The sequence below is a fragment of the Phasianus colchicus genome, chromosome 2 (assembly GCF_987193195.1).
Source record: "Phasianus colchicus chromosome 2, bPhaCol1.hap1.1, whole genome shotgun sequence".
NCBI classification, from domain to species: domain Eukaryota; kingdom Metazoa; phylum Chordata; class Aves; order Galliformes; family Phasianidae; genus Phasianus; species Phasianus colchicus.
The window spans coordinates 19,591,548-19,618,127 of NC_143437.1; the positions used below are offsets into that span (position 1 = coordinate 19,591,548).

Genomic DNA, 26,580 nt, shown 5'->3' on the forward strand with positions numbered 1-26,580 from the left:
CTGGTTTGCTCATTTTATTAAAAGCAAATTCGGAGCACAATTGACTTTTCATTTGTTTAACAAGTGAAGAAATATTTACCCTGACAGCCATTTCATTGTAGAAATTCATCTTCATAATAAAATATGCTGTCTGTGAATCAAGACAAAAAAAAGATGGCATATATTTCAGTTAACACAAAGACAGTGCTCCTATTTTTACATATAAAAGATAAGAATCTTTATACATAATACATAATAAGAGTCCTAGGCTTAGAGAGAATAAAATCAAACTTTGTATTGAAGAGATAGGCTTCCTAATACATAATGCAGGCTTAACCAGAAAAATCTATGGTAGTCAAACTAGGAGCTAATGGAGATATATGATCATAAAATGCTCTCCGCTGAGTTTGATAATCAATGGTGCTCTACTGAGAGTAGAATAACAAAGCAGAAATATTCACAAGTGCTGGTGACACATAGTATTGTATGATTTATTCACTGGGGTTCTTTTAGCCAAAACTCACAGAAACATAAAAGGAATTCATATTTCAAGACGTCTGGTTTAATGAAAAATTCAAAGAAATGCTGTCTTCAGTCGAAATCGTTCAAGGATACGGATGCAGTGATGGAGCAAAATTGTACCTTCCAACCATCTGTACTAAATGTTATGTACTTAGCTGTCTCCCGAGTAATCCTTGGGAATTTTGTTTCATTTAATATTCATTTTAACATCATAAAATCATAAATACAATGATACCATGTTACAGTGAATCCCCTGATATAGAAAACATTTCCTGAAGTCCTGGTTTCCTTCCAATAAAGTAGAATTCCTCTCATAGTGAACGAATCCCCTATTATACTAAGCAATCACTTGGCAGCATAGGTTTTTTTAATGGATACATCACTTTAAACTAAGCTTTCACATCTGTTCCGCCCTCTAATTACAAATGCAAAATGAACATAATTCACAATTGTATCATAAAAAGTAAAATATAAGTACTTTGAATGCAAGAGTATGTCCTTTATTTAGCACAACATGCAGCTTTTATGTTTTTCTCATGTTTTAGACACAAATCAAAGACAAAAGTGCTTTCCCCTGATATAGTGATTTTCTCCCCCATGGCAAACAGGAATTCACTATAAAAGGGTTTCACTGTAATTAGTGTTATTTGAATTGCCTAGTCTGATCCAAAGCAAATTGTCTGTGGAGAGCAGCAGGACTGGATTATTTATCAACAGTCTGGGCAATTAAGAAACAGTTGGCTGCAATATGTTATTTACAAATGAACACAATGATGCTACTTCATTTTAAATTCTTTTTCTTCATTACATTAAGCAAGGCATAATTCCTGCAGTTTAATTAAGGTGCATTTTAAATGCTCGCTTTAATATCATACCAATCTACTAGTAATAGATACAGGAGTAAATATATTTCTTAAATGAAAGAAAAATGCAAAACTGCTAAATCTAAAAAAAAAAAGTTTCCCTTATATATGTATAAGCATATATGCAAGTATAATTATATACATTTTATATATTTGAGGGATTCCAAATGTATGAATAAATAGCAGGCCCTGTCTTCAGTTTTCTCTATGCAACTACTTTATAAGTGCTGCTAACTGTAGATATGTAAGTATGTTCTTAAACTCTTCAATTAAATTCGTACAAATTTGCTTTTCAGCTCATCTTTTCTTTCTTTGGGAGAGAATATAAGAGTTGCAGTACCACCAAATAGCTTAAATATGACAAGGGGTTTCTCTCCATCAGTGATTAAATTAACCAATCTCACACTTTTTTGTTTTCCTCACACTTGAAGGCCTTGAGTGCTTTGATCTGAATGCACTCCAATTCACTGCAGAACCTAAGTTACCATCATTGCGCTCTTTATGTCATTGGTACTGAAAGAAAGTGGGATCATCACTTTCCCTTTCTCTCTGAACTTAGTGAAGTACTGAAGAGCTCTGCAAAAGCACCTCCTTATGACATTTACAGGCAGCTAGACTGTGAATACACACCTCAAACAGGCATGACAAATCTGTACCTTTACCACTACTCAACAAAATCACTCATAACAGAAAGGGAATTACACATCCCTGCTTTTACTCAGTGCTGCTCTAAATCACAAGTCAGTCAAATGGAGAATTGCTCATATCACTTTGTTTCACAGTTTGCTTCTCTTGCAAATTCTGATCTAATCTTGATTAGAATACAACACAGTAAACTCTGCTTTTACAAGTGACAGATAATATGTTCATCCCTTTTCACAAAAGCATAAGCATTATTTCGTGCTTCAATTCAAGTCTGTATTTACATACTTTCTAGTAAACAAAATGTTATCTTTGAATCCAAGGTCCTCTCTTCTCCAGAAGACACCTGCTTATGTCCACTTTTCTCATGCTTAAGTGCAATTTCCTGCATTTCTGTTTGTGATCATTGCCTCTCATCATATCACTGGACACCGATTCCAAGGCTGCATTTTCATGCTGACTCTCTGAGAAAAACTATCTCACTATCCCATCCACATGAACCACCACCACCACTTCAACTACATAGTCTTTGTATCTATCTTTGAGGTTTATGAACAGATCTCCCTACTAGTCTACTTTAAAGGCTATGATTCCAAAATTGAATCCTTTTGTGTATAAACTGCTGTGCAACACTTAATCTTTCTCCTTTTTTACTGTTTAAAAACATGTTGGGGGATCACTTACAAATCTGATCGTGATTAGTATTTTCTTTGCATTTATACAGATAATACGAGGTGACAATTTCGAAGAACCAGAATTGTGGTTGCAAACAGACATAGAGAAGGAAAAATCATTTGGTCTGAGTCAATATACTTTTTTTAATAGAAGAAATAAGCGTTTGACTAATTCCTGTTGATCTGGGAATTTAAAACTGGCTACTGAGTTGAAGCTAAATTATTTAAGATGGTTTCAAATTATGCACCATAAAATACTTTTTACATATACGTATTCTTCCAAAGAGAGCTGAAAACAAGCCCATCATGCATACCAACTTTATTTAATAATGAAATGTTAGAATTTCATTTGCCTCAATAGGCGATTTCTTGTCTTTGGGAAGTACTATAAAATGGAGCACAGAGATATAGACTGATTCTTGTTTTGGTGTTTGCCTGGTTTGAAAACTCATCCTTTCCTGCAGGTACTTAAAGACTTTCAAAACCTAGTACTACCAATGTAACAAAGGCATTGAGAAACTTACAGTAGATCAGTTCTTAATCTTAATTTTTTAAGAAAGAAACATTTTTACCAAAGCTGCTATAATTAGAATATAGAGAACTCCATAGCTTTGGTCACATAAACACTATAAATAGATTTTTTTTATTAAGTTAATGAACGTTAAAAATCAACAGAAGAGGCAATAGAGGAGTAACAAATGAAATACTAGCAGTGATGCACATATGGACAGCCAATCTGATGAGCCTCAGCCTTTGTTATTTTCCGCATCAGTACCACTCACATTTCACAATTTTGAATATAATCATTAAAATGATTTACTATCTATGAATCATGGGTATTTTGTGCATATGGTTTGCCTTGTTTGCTGGCAGCAGATACCAATATAGTCATTATCAGCAGAAAAATTTTGAAGTGACCAAATTTTTTTGTGTTTAAGAAACAATCATGTCAAACATATTACCGCATTTCATTATCGTGAGTCATTACAACTACTGTTAGCAAGAGTTCAGAGTGAACACTAAGTGATCTTTTAACTGAAAAATTGCATTTAACTGCTGATAAGATTTTTGTTTCATTTTAAAATTTTCCAAATTCACCCAGTCACTGAGTGTAGAAAAATAGGGGTGAATATAGGGAATGAACTTGAACTTTGTGTCTAAATACAATTTGAGAACAGACAACATAGAATATAGCAGTCTAAAGGGACAAAATTATCTGCTACTTGTATAGTTTTCAGGTTGGCTTCCAATCAGGCTGGGCTATTCAGTCCTCTCCAAAGAGTCAGGAAGCACAAATTGAGGCATTTGAGGGAAAATATGGTTTTCTATGCTGACTGCTCTGTATTGCTCACTGACATGATCCTGTTTCTCAAAAATTCTGGCTAATATTGGATGAATGCCAGAAACTGGACGGATTTGTTGTATAATTTTGAATATATTTTAAGTGGGTGTGCTTAAGGTTTTGTCATAGATTACAGCACAGAAACCAAACCTCCCTAAATTTAAGGACAATATTCAGTGAAGATTTTTTTTATTTATTTTTATTATTGTTATTTTTATTTTAAAGCAGAATCCAGTCCAACTACACAGCTATCTAGCCTATATTTAAAAAAAAATAATAATAATTAAAAAAAAAAAAAATAGAAGTGTTTTGGAAGATGGACTGAGAATCACAGCCTGGAAGGATGACATAATTAAGTTAAGCCAGGTAAACTGGAAGAGGTAAAATTTTAATAAAATGACTGATAATTGCAGGGGAGGAATAGATAAGTTCTAGGCATACAAGTCTGCAAGCATAAAAACATAGTTTAGTAGGAGGTATGGACATTAGCCTGTAAGATATGAGTTATAATGCCTCAGCTTTTTCCTTCTGCTTTACTTGTCAGTTTTGACTAAATACAACTATTAAAAAAATTCATCAAGAATAAATGACTAACAAGCCAAAATTACTGTAAAATATTCACACAAATTGACAAATTACAGAAGTTAACTACACATTAAAAACTTTATTATTTTAAGTTAAAGATAAATTAGCTCCTTCTTAATCTCTTAAACCTGCTAAAAAGGTTTCAGCTCGTATGCTGTCATATGCTTTTGCCATCTTCCACTCTTTCAAGGGAATTAGATTGACTGTGATCTGCTGTGTGCCTTAAGGCAAAACCTCAAATACTTCAAGGTTCATTAAGTAAGAAATTTAAGCCACTAAAATACAGAACAGTGGTATGTAGAGATATGAGTTTATATTATTTTCAGAATTAGAGTTTCTACCAGCAAGAACAAATGAACAAAAAATCATCTTGAAACACTGCAGTCCTGCCATTAGCATCATGCAGTAAGGCTTCTACAGGAGCAGATCTCATTGCTAGATTGGGAACTGTTACTCCAGAACTGCAAACACTTCAGAACTAACTTAACTTGACTATCATGAACAGGCTTACAAAAATTTATGGTGTTTTTCATTACAGTAACAGTTAAGTACATGACTGCATGGATCAAGAATCAAAGTTTCAGCTCCTAAATTTCAAGGCAAGTAAATGAATTACTCTGTACTTATTCCATAAATATGCAAACAAGATTTATAAACCTGGTTTTCTACCTTAGTCATTTTTCTGAAGTATCTTCTGCTTTGATAACCTCTCCACCATTTCTGTATAGAAATCACCATTTTGGTCAGATATCTAAAATTAAACATATTTAACAATATATTATTTTGAAAGATTACAACCGCAAATGCATTAATTCCTAATATTAAAAGTAATGCATAGTGCTTTATCCATACATACTTCAAACTGAAGGCCACTGCAAACCTACTTCATACATATTTGTGCATGAATGCAGGCAAACATATATATACGCACACACACATGCTTTACACACTTTTCAACTTATATACATACATTCATACACATCCACTTTACTTTTGGAAAAAATCGGTTGCTGCAATCTTCCATATATATAAACACATATAATACTTCCAAAAATATTTATGAACAAGCTGTAAGAATGTAATTTGCAAGACAGTTGGTTCCATGAACTGTTTTAACCAACATATCTAACCATTTCAGAATCTGCACTGGGGACCTTTTGTACTACTTATCTATGAACATCTAACACAGAAGCCACCCAGTACAGCTACAGTCACTCATTGGAGGTAAGCCTTCCCAGTACATGATTCAAAGCACCAGGGTAATTCAGGAGGATTAATCAGAACACTCACAACTGAATATATTGAAATTGTGCTCCTAAGTCCATCCATCTTTGGAAAGAGGCATTCACTGAGCAGGATCACTCTGTACATAGAGGCAGAGTAAATCCTCTTCTCCACTTTGATTTACTTCTGCTTACATGCTCATAACAATTACAGTCTTTTTTCTTATGTTACAAAAGTCATATGTGCCATTAGGTAGTACAGATGTGTGTTTAGAAGAGCATTTTCCTATAGAATACATTGGTAGAGACACTTGAGTTTTCACTTTCTTCTGCAGTGTGCTGTTGTCACTCATGTTAGAAAGAGAGGGGCATCAATTTCTCTTGTCTGTCTTTGGAGGGGCTTTTGACATGGATGGTACAGCTGATATGCTGTGAAGGGCCAAAATACCGTGCTTGTTTCCCTGCTAAATACATGCATATGATGGCTGCATCCTGTGACAACACACATGACAATGGACAACAGATTACCAGTGGTTTGTTGTTTCTTTTTTAAAATAAGTGCAAATAATGGTTGTTCTTGGGAAAAATATTGGCCTTTAAGTGATTAATGCTATTCAGCCTAACTGTAATTTAGGATTGACATAGTATATCTGGGTGATACATGATAATTTGTGATAAGTAAGGGGTCAAACTGAAATATCTAACAATCCCTACCCCCCACAGTCTTAAGCTTTATAAGGATAGTGAAATTCAAGTAAATGAGTTGGACCAATTGGGCTTATGTCCATGAAAAATGGAAGAGTCTCCTGGAAGAAGGAATCAACAACACTTCTAAAAAACTTAACTAAATGTCATACATGGCATTTTACAGACCAAAGTAATTGTTTATGATCTCTGTTTTACAAATGGAGAAAAATATGTAATGAAACAATTCAAAAAATGACTTGGCTAAATTGAGCAGTGGAATTTAATTTTCTACAATATGATTTCAGTTACCAAATGCTCTCTAGGCAATCTTTTTAAGGTCCACAGTAACTGAGATATGAAAAGTCACTGCAAAAAGCATATCTGAGGAACATCCTCATCTCCCCAGTCACACTGAGATCTCATAATTAATACTTTCTATCTATTAGGACCTATTAGTATAGTGTTGGTGGGAGTGCTAATTCTATTCTAAAAGTTTAACTTATGAACTGGTATCAAAATAAATTGAAATTATTCACAGATAATGGGAAAGACTGGCAAATGTGTCCTGATGTGTAGTCATTACAAACGGGACTCTGTAGTATGTGTATTCAAAACAATTATCACAACCCTTTTAATATGTGAGGTTGAGAAGTGAGTCCTCCTTCTTAGAGTGGAGGGGCAAGTGACAGAATAGGCAGGGCCAGGGTGGGGATTAGGAAATGGTTTCTTCACCAGAAGGTGATGGGCATGGAACAGGCTGCCCAGTGATCATGGCCCTGAGCTTCCAGAGATCAAGGATCATTTGGACAATGCCCTCAGACATAGGGTTAGAATTTCAGGTGGTGCTACATGGAGCCAGGAGTTGGACTTGATGATCCTTGTGGATCCCTTCCAACTTGGAGCATTCTATGATTCTATTTCTGAAGATGGACTGTTTCTGTGCTACTTATTAGCTTCATGTTAGAATCTTGACATTTTAATCGCATGTTGTTCTGAAAATCAAAAATTAATAGTTTTTTAGAGTAGAGCATATGTTTTATTCATTTGATATATTTTTTTATTTTTAAAAACATTCTCATTTTATTAAAATCAAGAAATACCATGAGAAATTTTATAAAGAAATTCAGAAATGAAATACAGATTAAAATATGTCTAACACACTACCTCAGATAGGCTCGGACTCTGCATCCTCGGAACCAGCTCTGAATTTTGACAGCAGCTTTGTACACTATTTTTCTGTCTTCATCCACAGATCTGATAATATAAGAAGGAGTAGTTAGTTATAGTAATCATAGAAAATATAAAAAGTAATAATACCTGTTAACATAACAATTTACTACCAAAACAGAAAATTCTTTGTAATTATTCCTTATTGTAGCTTGTGATCTTTTTCACTGGATTTTTGCACTCACAATTACAATTATACTTCCACATACTTCAATATTACTGCAGAAAAAAATAAGTTAGTTTGGTCATTTAACATAAAGATAACAGTTAAGTCTCTGGAAGAGAATTAGTGACTTGATAGGCTGTAACCAATTTTAAAGATTTTAAAATCAATAAGAAAGAAGACTAAATAAAATCGACATATAAAAAAAATAAACTTTATTAGGATTAGAAAATAATAGAAAAACACAAGAAATTGTGTTAGATCAATGCATGAATGAGCCCAAATTATGCTACGACTTAGTACAGAATTGAAATGATTTTAAAAGGAAATGAAAACAAAACATATGCTACTGCAACCTTAAAGCATTAGAACATCTAGATGACATAAGGTTTGCAAGAGTGCAAGCCTTATTGTCATACAGTACTGAATACCCATGTTATACTATGGGCCTCCTCTGTTGTAGCTGAAAAATACAGATAATTCTCTATTAATAATTTGGTCTGAATTATTACAAAGCCCCCACAGCTGTGTATGAAATTGGGTAGCTACAGAGATATTAAATAAATTAACTACAGTCAATGCCATCATTGTAAATATTGAGTGTTTATTAAAGATAAAAATTTTATTAAGGAGATCTAATTTTAATACATTTTTTTATGAACAATACCAGAAGTTTTATTTGTATATTACCTGAACAATGATAGAATCCGTGGTGACAGATATCTTGCCACAGACTTTTTTAATGAATAGGAGCTTATATTACAGTACGAAAGTAGAAGATTTAGACCTTTTAGCTGCTATCTTAGGAAGGAATTCAAAAAAGAGAAATAAGGAAAAGAGGAAGAAATGACTAAGAAAAGGTGAGAGACAAATATAAGAGAAAAATATTCATAGAAAAGAAATTAGATACAGAAATTTCCAAATTTTGGAAGGCTTGTACTATCAGGATACGAAATCTGAACGTAGCTTAATAGGAAGAGGAAGCCAGGAGTTAGAAACAAATTGTACATGTAATTTGGACACATTCCAAAGAGATGATCATGGGGATCTTCTTACACAGAGTTATAGTACTCAATGCAACAGATTATTGAGTCTTGACAGGACTTTGCACAATGGGAATTCAAATATGTGGATTTTGGAGAGAATGTAAAAATGAAATTAGTGTGTGCTGCAGGCCAGAAAGGAGGGAGCAAAAAGAAACAAAGTAGAAAACATGCTGAGACTGCATGATTGATTAGTACAGATCCTAGATGAACTAATGATGAAGTGAGGATACAGAGAAAGATGAAGAATTTGTTCTTAATTTACATGAGAAGAAGGGTTATCTACAGAGATACTGGTCAGGCAGATGAAGATGCAAGATAGATGGAGAACTGATGACCTCGAAGTGATCTTTAAGAACTACTACCTGTCGAAGACTTATGTTAAATTAGGTAGTACAAGTGAAAATCATGTGCAGAAATGGGGCAAGAAACACAAGCAAAAGGGCCTCATCAGAAAGTTACTTAGTAATTCCAAGAGATAGTCCCTGCTTGTCTTCTTCCTGTGACTTAGTCTACTAGGAAAATAGTGATTGTGACAAAGCATAAAGGCACATAAGGAAACTAGGAATCTAAAAGAGACTAAAGATGAGAGTTTTCAGAGAGTTTAAGAAGAAATCATTACTATGAGTTCCAGTGCTGAGAGGCTGAATCTTTTTTCTTTAAGCAGATCAAGAACAGAGTTTTTCTTGCAGTTTAGTTCCACAAGTTTCCACTTTCAACTGGCCTTGTCAGCAAATAAGTGGTTTGGAGCATAAGTTGTTCAATATTATATCTACCCTCCTGATCAGATTGCACAGTTGCCAGAGTGTTTCAATTAGGCTTAAGAGTCAAAAATACTTTTCAAATACTTTTTTTTTTTTTTTTAAGATATATTAAAGGGCAAAATCTGACATATAAATATTACAGTACGTAGAATTAAGTTCTTGACAAAATAAGTGTGCTAGCAGATCCTGTATATTCTAATGCTTATTGTGAGAAAGTGCAGGGATTGTGTTATAATTGGACAAGATCTTCCCTAGGAAGGTGTTTTCCCTAAGAAGACAGACAGTTTAGAAAACCCCATACTCTGACACAAAATGGAATTGTGCTTAAAGAATGTCAGGAACATTACTAAGATCAGAAGAACAGCCAGGTTAAATCAATAGCTGGTCTAACCACAATCAACAGGTGGGACATTACACCCATCGGCCTGCCCTGATCTTTAATAGAACAGATGTAGAGTCCTCAAACAGGAAATGCATTCTGAAAGATAAAGGTTTTCTAATTTGGGATTTACTTTCAGGGACTTCAATTACTGCATTCTGCCTGCAGCAGCAATTTCTAGCAAGAATACTTAGTTTTCACCAGTGTCCCATTAAGTCAAGTTGCTCTGGAGTTTCTACATCTTCTACAAAGTTCTGCTTTTAGGTTTTGACAGATAAGTAAAGAAAGACATGTTTTTTGGTTTTTGTTGGTTTTTTTGTTGTTGTTGTTGTTTGTTTTAAAATCTGTTTGGTACACATAGACCTAAACCCTTCAAGCTTTACTCCTGGAGGTACTTGGGAACAGCACAGTTAATACAAACAAACAAACAAAAACCCACAAACCAAGTACTTTGCAATCTATACTCTTCTGCACTTTCTGATGCTTCAGAGAAAGTTAAGTGTTTGGGTAACCTGATATTTCATGGCAGAATGCTGACTTCAAAAAGTGCTTTTTAAAAATATCACTGATTTCTGTATGAATACCATTCAACTATGTGGATAATGAATGAACACACATTACCCACACAGGTACTCAGAGCATCCCAGATTTGGCAATTTTAACACATCCATTACTGTAAGTAGAATAGTTCTGCAGCAGAAACGAAAGCTGTTGTCTCACTTTGAACAAAATACTTCAGACTACTGCAAAATTGACACGCTTCAATGCCCAAAGTTTACTTGTTAAATTTAAAAGTTAAGCAAAAGATCTTTGAATTTATGTAGCATTCCACATCTTTATATCCTTCATCCATTGGGCTCAGCTGAACAACCATTCTTAACTGAGCTTATGTATAATGAAGCAAAATGCTGAGAGGAGCATTTAAAAATATGTCATAAATAATTTCATCATCATTTTTATTCAGAAAATGCAGAGTAAGTTCAGTGATTTAATGGGGCTGTGCTGTCTATAGAAGAATGCACCTCTGAGAGTATTTTGTCTCATCATTGCCTAAACATTACAAGGAGTTTTACAATTTCTGCCACTTCACAAAAGCAATGAATATGGAACTGGACTATTAAAACTTTAAACAGACATGAAATCAGATGCAGCATTTTAGGGACATGATTTAGTGGGCGGTGGTGATGGGTTGGCAGTTTGACTAGGTGATCTTAGCGACCTTTACCAAACTTAATGATTCTCTGATTCCATCAAAATCTCTAAACAAGTTATTCTGATTTGTTTCAAGGTTTTACTGACAGCCTTGTTGAAGAAGTTAAGGATTTGCACACTAAAGAACAGAGATCAGATCACTGGTCAGCCCTTTAGCTCAACGGGAGTGTTTGAAGCCTCTCATTTAAATTCTCAGATGAAAATGTCTGAGTTTTAGGAAACTGATGGATTATAGCCCATTCTCAAAAGTTCAAAAAGATGTGCCAAAAACAAACACCAAAAACAACCAACCAAACAAATAAACAAAAACCACCAGATATCAAGCATGCTGCTCGCTAATTGATTTCCATGTCTGGCTCAGCCTACTCCTTCTAACCTGCAATGCCTGAAATTCAAGTGAAGTTTGGAGATGCTCAAGGCCAGTTTCTGGGATGAGGTCCTGGGCAGCCTGATTTAGTGGTTGGCAACTCTGCCCACGGTAGGGAGACTGGAGCTTGGTCTATAAGATCCCTTCCAACCCAAACCATTCTATGATTCCATGATAAAAGAAGGTTATATAGCCAACTGCTGTGTGTACAGCTGCAACAGTTTGAACTGAAGTTCAGCAAAAGAACAAGTAACAGAACACTTCATATATTAACTTCAACTCTTAACTTTTAGTAATGTTACAGCTGTGTTATTGATGCTAATGGTGGTGTAATTGGTTTCTGAAAGAAAAGCTGCATTAAATAGTGAAGAAAAACAACTATCCTAAATATGTGAGCTTTATTGTTACCCGTGCACTAATAAGTACAGTGCATTTGGCTTTACAGTACAAATTCACAAAGTAATAAAATTGGTTTTAAACAAAATAGGTATTAAAACACTTTATTTCCTAAAACATCTTATTTCCTAAAATGTGGTATGTTACGAGTTGTCTGCTGCTGCCTTTGCTGTCATAAAACCCCTTAGAATCGCTGCGCCAAGAAAATGGCAACAGGTGGCCTGGGCAGACGGTGCTCTGTCCCAGGGCATCTCAGCAGAGCAGGTGCCTCCCTCCTTTGATGGAGAAACATCCTGGGTGCTGCAGAGGACCGACGTCCAGAACCAAAAGAACAAGGACCAAAGTCAAACTCCACGACCTGACACAGCAACAAGGCGAAGTTTCAAACACCGTGGATCTTAAGCATCAGCTCTCTCAACGACTTTCAGTCGCTTAAAGTGAGTAAATAAATAGATAGGTAAATAAATAACCGGACCCTTAAGGGAACCTGCTGCTCTCTTCCCTCAGACCGGCCGGCAGCACGGAGGGGGACGGTTAACGCCCGCCGCTTCGGGCGGGAACAGCCGCCATCTCGCAGCCGGGGCTGGCAGCGGTACGGGCGGCCCCAACCCAGCGCCAGGACGCGCGTCCCATCCCGCCGGGGTTACCTGTTCTTGAGGAAATACTCCTCCCGCAGCCGCGAAAGCCTGGCCTCCAGCCGAACCAGCGCGGCCATGCTCCCCCCGCCCTTCCGACGCCACGGCCGCCATGGCAACGGGGCCGCACCACTCCGCGTGCTCGCGGGGAGGAACGGCGCATCCCGCGGCGCTACCGGCAAGGAGCGGAGGGCGCAGGGCGGCGGCAGCGCTGCGGCGCGGGAGCCGTGAGGGACCGTAAGCACGGCGCGGGGCGCAGGAGGCGCGCGTCGGCGATGCGGACGGAGAGGGGGAGAGGCGAGATGGTCGCGTCCGCCTTCCTGCCGGAGCCGCGGCCGCTTCCGGGCTCTCATCATGGGGGACTGAGGAGCAGCGCCGGTCGCCCGCGTCCTCCCCGTCCGGCCCTCGCCGCCAGCCCCCGACCCCCGTGGCGGCTCCCCTCGGCTCAGTCTCTGCGAAGCGGCGCCAGCCTCCCCGGGGAGCGGCCGGGGCAGGCGCCGGGTTCATGTTCCGGGTCGCCGAGCCCAACCCGACCCGAGCTCCGGCGGCGAGGAAGAGCTGGTGAGGCCGGGCCGCGGGCGGCGGGGCCGCCGCTTGGGTGGGAGGGGAAGCGCCGAGGGAGCGCCGTCGCCGTGCCGGGTATGGGGCTCGGCGCCGGGACTGGGGGACCCCGGGCTCGGCCTGTGTCCGGCCTTAGCGGGGTTTTGTTTTTCACCGTGGTACACCTGCCGAACGCCTGACCTCTCGGTGTAGGCTGCCGAGGCGTCCAGCGAGGTGCGGCTCCTGTTCTGGGGCCGTCTTGATTCGAACCGAGAATCAACAAGTGTGGCTTTGGCCAATGGCCAACCACAGCAGGTGCAGTTACAGTGTGGTACATGGGTGGTTTGTTTTCAGGTAGTAGGGCGGCACAGGGCAACAAAAGGTGACAAAGCTGTGAAGGGTCTGGAGCACAAATCTTCTGGGGAGCGACTGAAGGAACTGGGATTGTTCAGTCTGGAGAAGAGGAGGCTCAGGGAGACCTTATTGCTCTCTGCAACTGCCTGAAAGGAGGTTGTGCTGAGGTGGGGGTTGGCCTCTCCTGCTGGGTAGCAGCTACGGGATGGCCTCAAGTTGCACCAGAGGAGGATCAGGATGAATATTAGGAAATATTTCTTCTCAAAAAGGAGCGATGACACAGGCTGCCCAGGAAGTAGTGGAGTTACCGTCCCGGGAGGTGTTGAAGAAACATGTGGATTTAGCACTGAGGGACATGGTTAGTGGGCGTGGTTTGGAGTAGGTGATCTTAGTGATCTTTCCACCTTAATGATTCTCTGAGTCTTTATTAGCGCAGTGACTCCAAAGATTTTATTACATCTTTGGTAGGACAATGGTAACTCAGTAGCAGAAGATGGAAGAGTGAGTTTTGTTAACAGGTGATGGAGATTAAAAGGCTGTTTGAGGGGAGTCTTCATGAAGGATGCCAGTTCTGGAAACCAAGTTTCATTTTCTTCACAACTAGCTGGTTTTAATCTCCTGCACAGTATTCTTAGTATTTTATGTACAACTTAGAGGGAACTTACAGTTGATTTCATTTTCACTAATGGAAGTGGAGAGGTGTGTGATGAGTTTTGGTTTTGTTATTTGGTTTGTTGGTTTTGTTTGTTTTTCTTGAATGTTGATGATGACTCCAGGCCTCGCTTAAGGCTTGGCTACTTTTTCTAGAGAGAATTTCTGTATACAAACATCTGCAATTAGAGTTCCCAGATCTTCAACAAATTTGCTCTTACCATTGTCTTTGTTTCTCATATGGGCATGGGGAAGAAGGGAAAGATTGGTTTAGTACTTAATTTTTTTTAATGTAGCAAACTTCTCCACTTCATGTGACAGCATCACTTTTTTTTCCTGTGGGTATTTTCATGCCTCTCAATTTTTAATAGAAGAGAAAGCTTTCTAATTAGGATTGTACTTGCCTAGATAGCATATAGTTCTAGAAAACTTATGACTAGTGATGTTAGTATATGTATTTGCCTACTCTAACTTCTGTTGATGTAGTGTGTAACACTTCAGAAAACAAGGTGTGCAGAACTATATTTATTCTATTACTAAAGCTGCATATAGCAGAAACATGGCTTAAGACCTTCCTAACCTGTGTCTTTACTATGGAAAAGTTTTCATTATAAGGTCAATCTGTCATTTGTCTTTAAGTTTTATTATTTTCTGTCCATGTAAAGTAATTTAGTTCCTGAGGCTTAAAATCAATGTTCAGCAAAACAGGCTATGGGATTTTGACATATACTTCTGTAATTGTCCTCAGACAGCAATGACTTTGCTTGTCCAAACACGCTGCCCAGAGAAATTCAGTACTGAGAGAGTTATTGATGTCTTGTAATTTATAGGACTGTTAGTTTGGTAGTTCTGAAGGGAGATCCATTTAAAAATTCTAACAGTCCCTCAGAGTTGCACTTTTCTTATCCTTGTTCTGGAAGCTGTCATTTAAAAGAAGCCTGTTTGATTGAAATGCAGCGAGGTATTTTTCAATGCATAATACTTAATGTAGAAAATAAAGAACTTGATCTTAGTAAAAATGTTAAGGCACTAAATAAGCTGACAATTTCTGAACTGCTGTCGAGTAGAATTGCTCATATCTACTTTGAAGCCAAAGGTTTTTCATTTTTTCCTACAAGCACCTATGACAACTTAGGAATAGTTTGCAATTTGGATACTTACTGGGCACTCTGATTCTTCTAGCAATGACTCTGATGGTACAGTGTATTATCACTATTTGACAGTTCATGTGATTCTCCACCTTGACAATTAATTAATGAAGTCATACATCTGAAAAGGGCAAGCATATCAGCAAATGGCAGGAATAGTACTGCAAGAATTGCTACCTCTCATGATAAATTGCCCCAAATCTCATTTCTGGCTGACCAATTCATTTGTGTTAGAGTGTTATTAAATGTCAGCATCTTTCTGACTGTATACCATTGCTCAGTACTGAATACTTCTTCACTGTTAGATATGAGTGGAGACTGTTATTAAAAAGGCTTGACAGTATTTGTTGTTGCTTCTTCTTAGGTAAGTAGCAATTGTAGAAAATCCAGAGTTACAGGTTTGTCTGGCCTTGATTTTTAGGGGGACCAGCGGCAAAATCAGCTGATGAAATCCCATCATTACTCATATGCTACTAACTTTCTCTTGTATAGGTCAAATGTAGGAGAATTCCTAAACCATATCTAAAGTATTTTCTCAAATGCAGAGTCAGGACTGAGAATTGACTTTTAATGTATAAGTTGGGGAATAAAATGTTGTTTGTACAGATAATCATCTAGAAGCTATGTATTTGATATCAAAACTAGTTCACTGAAAATTTCAGCAGTGTAGTAAGCGTACATCTGTAATTGTAGAACTATGACTTAAGTAAAATTTCATTTTTTGTGAGGCCCTTCTGCACTTCTGATTGTTTGTGAAATTGATTTATAATGCACACACATCTTCCTACAGAAAGAGAGTTTCTGTACCTTAAAGATGAACTATAGCCTGGGATTTGGGGCTTGTTTTTCCTTTTTCAAACATACGTATGCATCAACACAGTATCCTGACTTGTCTCTAGCATCCTTGATTTTGTACCTGTTCACATTGTCTTATGTGAAACTCAAAATAATTGTTTTCTGAGGCATAATTTTTGTAAGTTTGTTTTGACACTTTCAGATTTAAAGAAATTCATTAAAATGAAAGTTACATTTGAGTTTCTTTGGTCTGCAAGTCAATTTTACTCTGAATTTCTTGGCTCTTCACAGGAAGCACTGGGCCAGATTTTTAGAAGTGGAGGAGTACAGGGATTCTCTGTTGCTTGACTGCTAGCTGCTGTGACTGTGATGGTTGTTGGTACAAGAGTGGAGTGCATTTGGGTCATTGTGTAACTTTTGCAAGCCTGTATGTGCTGTGGAGAGCAACTAAAGATGTAGCTAGATGCAGATGTTGAACTGGATGCTCTGGGTCCTCCTTTTTGGGATGACCATTTGGTGGCTGGTGGGTTTAAATAATGGAAGTCCAACTTCTGTTTCTTCTATATACAGTAAGTGCATATACCATAATATATATATTAAAAAAGTCAGTTATTTCCTTGCCTGCTACAGAATGTTATTAGCTGTTTACTATTTTAGACTTAGTTATGTTGCTCTGATATGATTTCTGCTTCATGCTTATCCCTAGAACAGTGATAGTTCTTCAGAATCAGTAAATTCTCTTGGCAGGGCAGTGAGATTTTTTTCATCTACTGCATCCTCCCAAGTGCTTACATCTGTTCACTTCAAATTTCAGCTTTATGAAGCATTGAAATATCACAGCATCACAGAATGGCCCAGGTTGGAAGGGACCTCAAGGATCATGAATCTCCAACCCCCCTGCCACATGCAGGGCCACCAGTCTCCATATTTAATTCTAAACCAGGCTGCCCAGGGCCCCATCCAAAATGGCCTCGAACGCCTCCAGGGACGGGGCATCCACAACCTCTCTGGGCAGCCTGTTCCAGCACCTCACCACTCTCATAGTAAAGAACTTCCCCTGACATCCAACCCAAATCTTCCCTCCCTCAACTTAAAACCATTTCCCCTTGTCCTGCTGTTATCTACCCTTTCAAAGAGTTGATTCGTCCTGTTTGTAGGCTCCCTTTAGGTACTGAAAGGCTGCAGTTAGGTCACCCCACAGCCTTTTTTCTCCAGGCTAAACAAGCCCAGCTTGTTGAAGTAGTGGAGGTCTTAAAACTATTGTTTTTAGAAAATAAATTCTGAGGTGGAAAGACTTGAATTAGTACCTGTTTGCAGATAAAGGTGCAGTGTGAGTACAACCATGTTACAAGACATCCAGGAATCCATATGAGACAAGATTATATAAGTCTGGTTTTATAATTCCAATGTGCAAGGGAGCAGTTGATTTTCTTGTGCATTTAGCTTGTGATCAAGGTTGATTGTGAAGGAAGCGAAAATCATGGATATGAGAAAACTGCTTTTCTTTGGGTTTGTTATCAATGTTACTTTTCACACTTGATGAGACAGATATGGCATAACTTCTGCTGCAAGGAGCACTTTGTCTATTTAACAGGAAAATCTATAGAAGGTAAATGTAAATGCAGCTGTCAGTAGAAGATATTACCTCTTCTTAAGAGTTGTGCAACTGTATTAGCTCTCCTGTCAGTGTGTTAAATGTTTGTTACACGTTTCATGAGCAGTCAGAGCTCTGCATTATATGTTTTAGGTGGGAAGCGAATAGAAAGTATAGTTAATTTGCATTGCAAAAACAAGCACCTACGTAGTAGTACTAATAGGGATTAATACTACTACTTAGTACTTGATGGAATCATTAGTACTACTTCCATTAGTAGTTTCTATACTGAATATTAATGCTATAGGTGATCTGTGTTAACTGTTGTGGAGTAGGTAAAAGCTGATACGTTGTTTCCTGCAACCAGAGCTTTTATGGTCTGTTCTGATAAGGGTAGAGAAGAAACGGGTCAGTCTTGAGTGAACTACGAGGAAATTGCTTGAGATAATTGTAAAGGTCAGTGTAGGCAAGGTGTATTTTCTTATAGTAAAATAGAATCTTCTCCTAGTGAGGACATTACAGTTTATTGCTAGCTATGGGCTGTTTCTGTAACAGCATTTTTATAGCCTGCTGTGAGTCATGCTAAACTACAGCTCAACTTAATATTTTATCTATCACAGTATGTTGTTCTGTGTTCCTTATTGCAGTCTTTGAAATGTCTTAAAGGATACGGTTGAGACTCACGGGTGATGTCTTTAATACTTTTTTTGTCTGACTCCCATTATCACAGTTGTTTCTCAACCTATTTCAAACACAAATATTTTTGTTACAGTGATGATTAAAGTATACTACGTGGGGTTGGAATGCAGCCTCGACAGCTGGTTGTGATCAATGCAAAAAGCTGCAAAACTGGGTTTGCCTGGTAAATAGTACAGTTGTAGCCATATGCTCTTTAATTTTAGAACAGTTGAACAAAAATCTGTTTCCGTTTGATTGCCAATGCCAGCAAGATCATAGCAAGAGAAAGGGGAGCTCCAATAACGTTAGAGAGATTTCTTGTTTTCTTCAGAAATAAAGTTTTAATGTGAGCCACTGTCACATTGAAAGCGCAGTGATGTTGAGAAGCTTAAGTACAATGCATTGTGGTAATATCTCCTGGAAAAGAAAAAAGCAAACCCACCCCATGCAGTAAGAGAAGCTTCAGGAACCAAAAACAAGAATTAGTTTTAAATCACTGTAATGCTGCATGCCTGCAAGTCAATTCTAGATTAATTGACTTTCACTTCTCTCCCTGAGTTTTCAGATAATTATTGCTTCATTTGAAACACTTTTTCTGCTATGTTGTTTCTCTTGTTTTTGGGAGGTTTTTGTATGATTACGGAGATTTTGATTCTTGGGAACCAAATGGGTTAAGGAGAGTTGTAGAGAGCTCGATTCTTGGGAACACAAGGATTAAAAACAGTTGTAGCAGTCTTCCAGAGCTTTTTCATTTCTTACAGAATAGTGCAAAGATTCTCTTATACTAAGAGACAAAGAAAATGTTAGGTTAAGTGAGAATAATGGGGCTAGAGATTATAGCAGGTTAGAAGAAGATACAAAGAATAAATGCAATTGACAGAATAGTTTCAAGAGTTCAAAATGAGTTTGTGTTTTTAGCACTGCTTTTGGTGAGCTTGCTAGTGAATTTTTAAGTATATGTGAAAACTGTAAAAGGAAAAATATATCATGTCTTTAGGTAAAAGCTTTCATGACCAACTTGGATTTGTTTTTAAGTGTACTCATCAGTCCCTCTGTTAATATTTAGCATTTGTATGCTTTTGTGTTCCTAACTATTCAGCTATTACTGTCTAACCAGCTTTAACTTTGGAGTTTGTAGTGAATGAGGGAACTTATATGCTATGCATACAGTATTTCTCAATATCTGCAACTCTGTTGATGTGCATAGATAGCTACTTATTAATTCTGTCATTAAGTTGTATTACAAAATCAAGAATCTTGCTTTTAAACTGTATTTTGTCCTGTATAAAACTTGCAGACAGTCCTTCATATTAATCAATTGTCATCATACTGGTGACTTTCAAAAGGAGAGCATACTGATGTGTTGTAAGTTCTGTAGGACTGACTGGCAAGGATTTGGATCTCAGCAGAAATAGAGCAGCATTTGTAGAATAAACAATAAAAGTACATTGTCTAAATGACTTAAATGATCTTATGTAAGATTGTTAATAGTTTTTTTAGATTTATTTGTTGTTGTTTTTGTTTTTTTCCTCTTGGAAAACATAGGCATTTCAGTAGGACTATGGAGGAGCTGGTTCACGATTTAGTCTCAGCACTGGAAGAAAGTTCAGAGCAAGCCAGAGGAGGTTTTGCTGATACTGGAGATCATTCTCGAAGTGTCTCTTGTCTTCTGAAGCGGCAGGCAAGAAAAAGGAGGGGACGAAAAAGGCGTTCATTTACCACCCATCATCCCTGGGAGACCGGTCACTGTTTAAGTGAAGGTTCTGATTCCAGTTTAGAAGAATCAAGCAAAGATTACAGGGAGAATCATACTAACAAGAAAGACCACAGTGACTCTGATGACCAGTTGTTGATTGCTAAACGCAGGCCTTCTTCAAACTTAAATAACATCAGAGGCAAAAGACCTCTATGGCATGAACCAGATTTGGCTGTGGACAATTTAGGAAACAGAACTTTGCGCAGGAGAAGAAAAGTGAAACGGATGGCAATTGATCTGCCGTCAGAAGTTTCTAATGCACTGACAATAACTCAACAGCAGGATAACAGAGATCAAGAAATGGACAATGACAATAAATCATACCAACATCAGGAGTTTTCTAAGAACAAAGTGAAAAAGAGAAAAGTAGCTGCAGTTCGACAAGGACCAGAAATCTTGGACGAAGGAGTAGTAATAGAAAATGAAGAAATGAACCAAGCAAATAAGGACAAAATGGAATATGAAGAGCAAAAGGGCTCAGATGAGAACATGAGTGACAGGTTATTTTTTTTTCTTTTTACAGAACTTTAGATAATATTTGTTTGCTTATGTTTCTATTACTAGTATGGGAAATATTTATGCTTTTTTCCTTTCATTTCAGGGTTAAATTGCTAGTACAAGTAGCATCTGTTTAACAAATAACTTTTAGGATTGGTTGATGGTTTTTGTGTTTTTGTTTTTTCTGTTTTCTTGTTTTTTGACATAAGTTTGCAGTTAATATAAACTGAGCTGAATTGATCAGGTTAATGGAATCCAGCATAAAATAGTCAGGTAGCAGAGGAGTAACAAAATAATAGTGTGTCATGATTGTTTCAAGGGTAAGAATGACAGAATATAGAAATGATTAATCCTGTTTGTTGTGTAGTTTTTGTATTCTGAGTATTTCAACAGGAAACAGTTCTCAGACACTCTCACAGGCAAAAATTAAGATTTTCCTAATCTCTAGACATTTATGTTTTGGTTGTTATCTCTTCATCAGAAAGGCTGTCAGTATTTAGGTTTATCTTTTAGACAGTATGTTCTTCTGTATCATGGGCATAAAAAGTCTGCAGCTTGCTAAGGATATACATCATTTATGAAATGCATAAACCAATTTACAGTTCAGAAACACCTGAGCTTGCCATTAGAAAAATGGGGGAATGATGACCCTTTGGCAGTACACCTCATCCATCCATTCCAGACAGCAGGCATACTGCAATGGTAATTGTTTTGAAAGTACTATTTTGACAACACAGTAAGGTGTAAGTCATTTTTCCACCTTACTCAAGGGACTTTACCTGCAGGGCCTGGTAAGCCTGATTATGTTTATCCCATGTGTCTGCTTCTCAATACAGAACTGTCAACAAGAAAGACTCCTATTAGAACACATAACTTTGATCAGGTGTGTGACAGAACTACTGTCTCTGTTTGGTTGTGTTTTTGTTGTTTATTTTTTTTCCCCCTAGGCATTTTATCTACAAACTGTTGAGCAGATTGGTTACAGTAATAATAGCAGTATTGATAAGTGATGAATTCCAATTATTGTCTGGAAAGTTATTTGAATTGCTTTATTACATGCTGGCATTGTCTCACACCAGCAGATCATAAGCAGTTGAGAAAATAATGTGAATCTTGACTTCTAAAAAGTGTTCCTTATGTCTCAGTTATTAGAACAGAAGCAGTACTACTTGGCAGTTTAGCTTCAGACATCTCACTTATGCATTGAAGTCAGAGGTATGCCTCATCAGGGAGCCTTTAGAACACTTTCCTCTTTGATACAGGGAATTGGCCTCCCTCAGGATCAGTACCTAAAGACAGATGATTAGAAATCTTCCTAGGAGCTGGGAACTGTTGCGTGTTTCATCCTATGTGCATATGTCACATTTTTTTAAATTTTATTTTTAAAATATTTTCTTACTGTTGATTCCTACTTCTTTTTCTTTGAAGTTCGAGGAAGTCTGAACTGTTGCTTTTGAAAATGAGAGCGGTTCAACTGAGTCCTTTAATGGAGGAGATGCTTACCCAGCAGCATGCCAGTTGGTGCTCAGTGACTGCTCAGTTTTTGGGGCAGGATTAATTAATAACCACAAGGCAAGGGGACAGTTTGCTATTAAGAAAATTGTTTCCTTTTCTTTATTTCCACAAATGTGGAGCTAACGCTGTGAAAGCTTTTTCACTATCGAAAGTGTTCCTGCAAAGTTTTTGCTTGCTATATTTCATTGCTGAAGGGAATCTGTGACTCTTTGTTCATTGACTGTCATGTTGCAATTTTCTCAGGTGGAGTTCCTGCCCTATCTAACTGTGGCCTGAGAATAATGAGCACTGTTTGCTGTTGGCTATGTTAGTGTTGTATTGTTTTTAATTTGATGTTTTTGTTTTTATTTATTTTTAAACAAAGGAGGGGAAAAAAGTATTTTTGAAAGTTCCAAGTTGTTATGTTGTTGTAAACTGGCTAGTCCTTCAGTAAGAATAATTGCACAATTAAAATGTCATATTAAAACAAACGAACAAACAAACTGTTCCTAAAATAGGGAATAATAGGAAAATTTGGTGGGGAAAAATGAAAGAAATACTAAGGCTGAAAGGATTTCCTACCTTTCATTTTAATTGTAGAAAGTGGACTGGAAGGATCTGTGTAAAGGAAGTGTTTTTTCTTTAGAGAGATGTATGATGTAAAATTGTACACAACTAAATGTAAGGCTAGTCAAGCTATCCGTGTGGTGATTAAGTTGGTTATGATCGTTAGAGATAGTTACAATATCAACACTTGTAACATGTCACCTTTCTTCTGCTTAGGACAACTGTGCAAATCAAGTGCTTGAATCTGTTTTGTTTATATTATATAAGAGATGTATGTATAAGTTTTGCTTATGTAGTAAGTGTAGAACATGCAGCAATGATTAGGAGAACTTCATCTTTAAAGTTATGTACATGAGAACAAAACAAGAAACTTCACACTGCTTATTGGTTCCCAATACCATACTGTTTCACATTGTGTTAGAGTGTTTTCTGATGAGCAGAGATGTAAAAAGAACTTGTGCTTTGTTTACACACATAGCTTGTGTGTAATGTTGAGAGTAACTGTAGTATTTGCAGCTTTAATTTGAATATATGGTTAATTGATTATTTTTTTTTCCTCAAATTGCTTTATGTTTCACTGTAAGTAAAACATTATTAACTTCTGCTGAGACTGCTTTCTGCTCTATTCAATGGAAAGTAAATAATTAATTTACAGAAATCCCTTGCAAGTGAAACTCAACAGATTGTAACCTGTTATTAAAAGAAAAGAGAATAGTCTAAGTTTTTAGAGATGCAGGGAGTTGTTTTTTTTTTTTACAATATGTGTACAGTGAAGTATGAACTTCATTGATGATTCTGTTGGGTTTTTTTTTTGGTGGTTTTTTTTTTTTTTAGAGAGTACTTGCATGCATGTTGTATACAGGCACTCTGATTTTAATGTTCTGATGGAAATTGTGGAAATCGTCATCTGTACCTTGTTTTCTTTTGTGCTCTTTTCTTGTGCTCATTTGGTGATGTTACAACCATTGGCCATACTAACTTTCTTAAGATAACCTTTATTTTTATATACTTTGCTACTGGTGCTGTTGATTTTTTTTTTTTAATTTTTTTTTCTTTCTCAGTGAGACAGTAACAATTGTGAATCCTTAAGCAGTGCATTTTTTCAGATTATTTGCCAGTGATATTTAGAAAGATAATTTGTATTTTTCAGATTCCTGCACTTCACATGCTGAAGGAAAGTGTAGAATGCTTTTGATTGAGATTTTTCCTATTTTATTGAGCAGTGATTCTCCAGAAACAAGCTGAATTGCGTAGCATAAGAAAGGAGCAGTGAGCATTTGATGGAAGCACATAATAAAATGCATCAATTTTGTCAGCACCTTGTAGCAGTCACATCTGGCCTACTGTCAGGGTACCATTAGATTCCTGTGGTTTTATGTGCCAAAAATAATACTCTGTAGTTAATGGAACTAGGATATTTGCAGTTTGATTAAAAATAATAATAATAAAATCCTATTTTCTTTCTGATCTTTGTTGTGCTTAATTTCCATCTGAGCACAGCCTTGTCTCCTTAACATTTTACGACTGAAAGATCAATTGGTTTTTTGATCTTTTTCTTTCTTTCTCTCATTACAGTGAATCCAGCAGCCTGAGCAGCAGTGATGCTGGTTTGTTTACCAATGATGAGGGAAGACAAGGTATTGAAACAATCTTTCCTTTCACCTCTCAAACAACCTCAGTTGAAATTCTATTAAGTGTTACAAGTTATTTCATGAGTTAATTACTGTTTGAATTGCTATTACTATTTTAATGAGCTGAAATAGGGCTTTTGTTCAGGGATTTTGAAATGTTATAAGAGGGCATCCCCAACCCATGACTTAATTTAAAAAAAAATTAAAATATCAAAAATACAGATAACATAAAAATATTTTGAAGATATTCTAATTATCTAAACTATTTTTAATTCATTGAGCACTCCACTTTTTTGACAAGACAGTGTGATCATAATACTGCCTTTCAGACTATTTTTGATGTGGCTTTTTTCTTTTTTTCCTCGAGTTGATGTATTTGTTTTGTTCTAGAGATGACATTTACTAAACAACCACTCAATTTTATCAGTCTGACTGACAACAGATGTACTCTCTCCTCTCTGAAGAACTTAGATTTAAAGTAAAATGCAGTAAAGATTCAAAATTTCCTTTAATATATATGATCACATTATTATGTGATACAACTATTGAGGATCGTGGTCTAATATTTTGTTTTTACTTCAAGCTTTCAAGTTCAGTTTTCACTGTGCTATTCTAAGTGCAACTCATTTAACCTGCAGAGTGCCAGCATATTTGCTAAACTCACAGTTCAGGAACCTGCAGTTTTTGATAATATGAAAAGATAAAGCAAAAATAGTCTCTCAGGTAATTAAGACTTGCTATGTTATTGATTCTAAGTTGATGGTATTGGAAACTACTAGGTCTGCTCCTAAAGTAATGCCTCCTATTTTGTTACGTTGGCCCACAATGTCAGAAGCGGATGTTGGTGGTATGGCAGTAGAATTTGAACCTTCCCACCAATATTCCATTATGTGGTGTTGTCCTGAGACAGATGGCAGCAGAGGGGCAATCTGACAAAATGGTGCCTGACATGGAAGTGCAAATGAAGCAAAGAGGTGGAATTGAATTCTTCCATGCAGAAAATATTGCATCCATTGACATTCATCAATATTTGCTGAATGTTTATGGAGACCAAACAGTGAATGTGAGCACAGTGAGGCAGTGGGTGGTGCATCTGAGCAGTGGTGACAGCGACACGAAATATAAGCTGTGTTCTGGATGGTCATGCAGATTTTACAAGCACAGCATACAGGCTCTTGGTGCTGGTAACTACGTTGAAAAATGGTGTTTTGTACCTGTGAATTTGCTCTATCAAGTAGTGTTATTGTGTTCTTCATATCTGTTGTAGTTTCCATGGAAATAAATAGGAAACGCTACTTCTGGAGTGACCTACATATTTTCTTGTGTTCTTCCACTGATAGGAAGAATTGATTCTGTGCAAGAAAATAAAAGCTGGCATATTCCATAGTAGTCTTTATGTTAAAGGAATGTCTTTCCCTATCTTTCTCTTGGTTTCTTTTGTTTTTTAACTTCTAACATTTTAGTAGTGAGATAATTTTCTTTGAATATGGAATAGAAGTGTGCCTGCTTTGACCAAGGCAAGCAGTAAGTGCTGCAATGTATCCTGTACCTCCCATTCTAAGTATCTCAGAGCTTTTCTGAATAACCTAGGCTGTTTTTGAAAGTTTAGATCAACCTTTTAAATTTTCAAAAATGCTAAAATCAAAATGAGATACCTTCAGCAGTTTTATGTTTGCATCCCTGTGTGAATTTTCTTTTTGACTTGCAGTTTTTTAAAATATTTGTTCTCTACTTTGTCATGTAAGATGACAACGCATTTCATTGCTCCGCATTGTTGAAGTGCCCTTCTGATATTTTTGTATCATTTTTTCCTTAAGTACCAAATTAAGTTATTTAAGTTTTTGAAAGGTGTTTTTGAAAATGTCAGTAATTTTGTTTCCTTTGTTTATTTTCTGGAGGGAGTAAGGGGGAGGGATCAGTGAACAGCAGTATTCTTCCACTGCTACAATGTTACTTTGAAAAAGGTGTTGGTTCTTTGCTGTAGGGCTGCAATTCTTTTTGTCTGCTTTTTGGATCTTGATTCAATTTGTGATAATGTCAAGAAGAAAGTGTTAGACTTGAAGTACTATTTCTGAATATAAATAGAACAAGCAAGAATATTTAAACTTGAGAAGGATATTATAACAACAAAATGTTACTTTTCTCTACTTTGTGATAGTTATTTCAATGTT

General features: G+C 36.9%; 2 protein-coding genes across 5 annotated transcripts in view; one reads left to right on the forward strand and one right to left on the reverse strand.

The window, feature by feature from the left end:
• Positions 1-13,111, reverse strand: part of SPATA17 (spermatogenesis associated 17) — a 90,806-nt gene extending 77,695 nt beyond the window's left edge. Inside the window, exons 1-4 of one of the 2 annotated variants that reach the window (XM_031595864.2) lie at positions 12,716-13,111; positions 7,682-7,771; positions 5,277-5,358; positions 80-130 (exon numbers count right to left, since the gene is read on the reverse strand). In XM_031595864.2, the coding sequence (XP_031451724.2) occupies positions 80-130; positions 5,277-5,358; positions 7,682-7,771; positions 12,716-13,059 (567 nt within the window). In that variant the 5' untranslated portion in view covers positions 13,060-13,111. The remainder of the gene's footprint in view (positions 1-79; positions 131-5,276; positions 5,359-7,681; positions 7,772-12,715) is intronic. The other variant, XM_031595871.2, reaches the window with a different exon arrangement.
• GPATCH2 (G-patch domain containing 2) overlaps positions 12,200-26,580 on the forward strand; it is a 106,338-nt gene continuing 91,957 nt past the window's right edge. Inside the window, exons 1-3 of one of the 3 annotated variants that reach the window (XM_090135025.1) lie at positions 12,200-12,505; positions 20,009-20,719; positions 24,354-24,415. In XM_090135025.1, coding sequence (XP_089991151.1) covers positions 20,025-20,719; positions 24,354-24,415 — 757 coding nt within the window. In that variant the 5' untranslated portion in view covers positions 12,200-12,505; positions 20,009-20,024. Of the gene's footprint in view, positions 12,506-13,036; positions 13,343-20,008; positions 20,720-24,353; positions 24,416-26,580 lie in introns of those variants that run through there. The other 2 variants (XM_031595860.2, XM_090135024.1) reach the window with 2 other exon arrangements.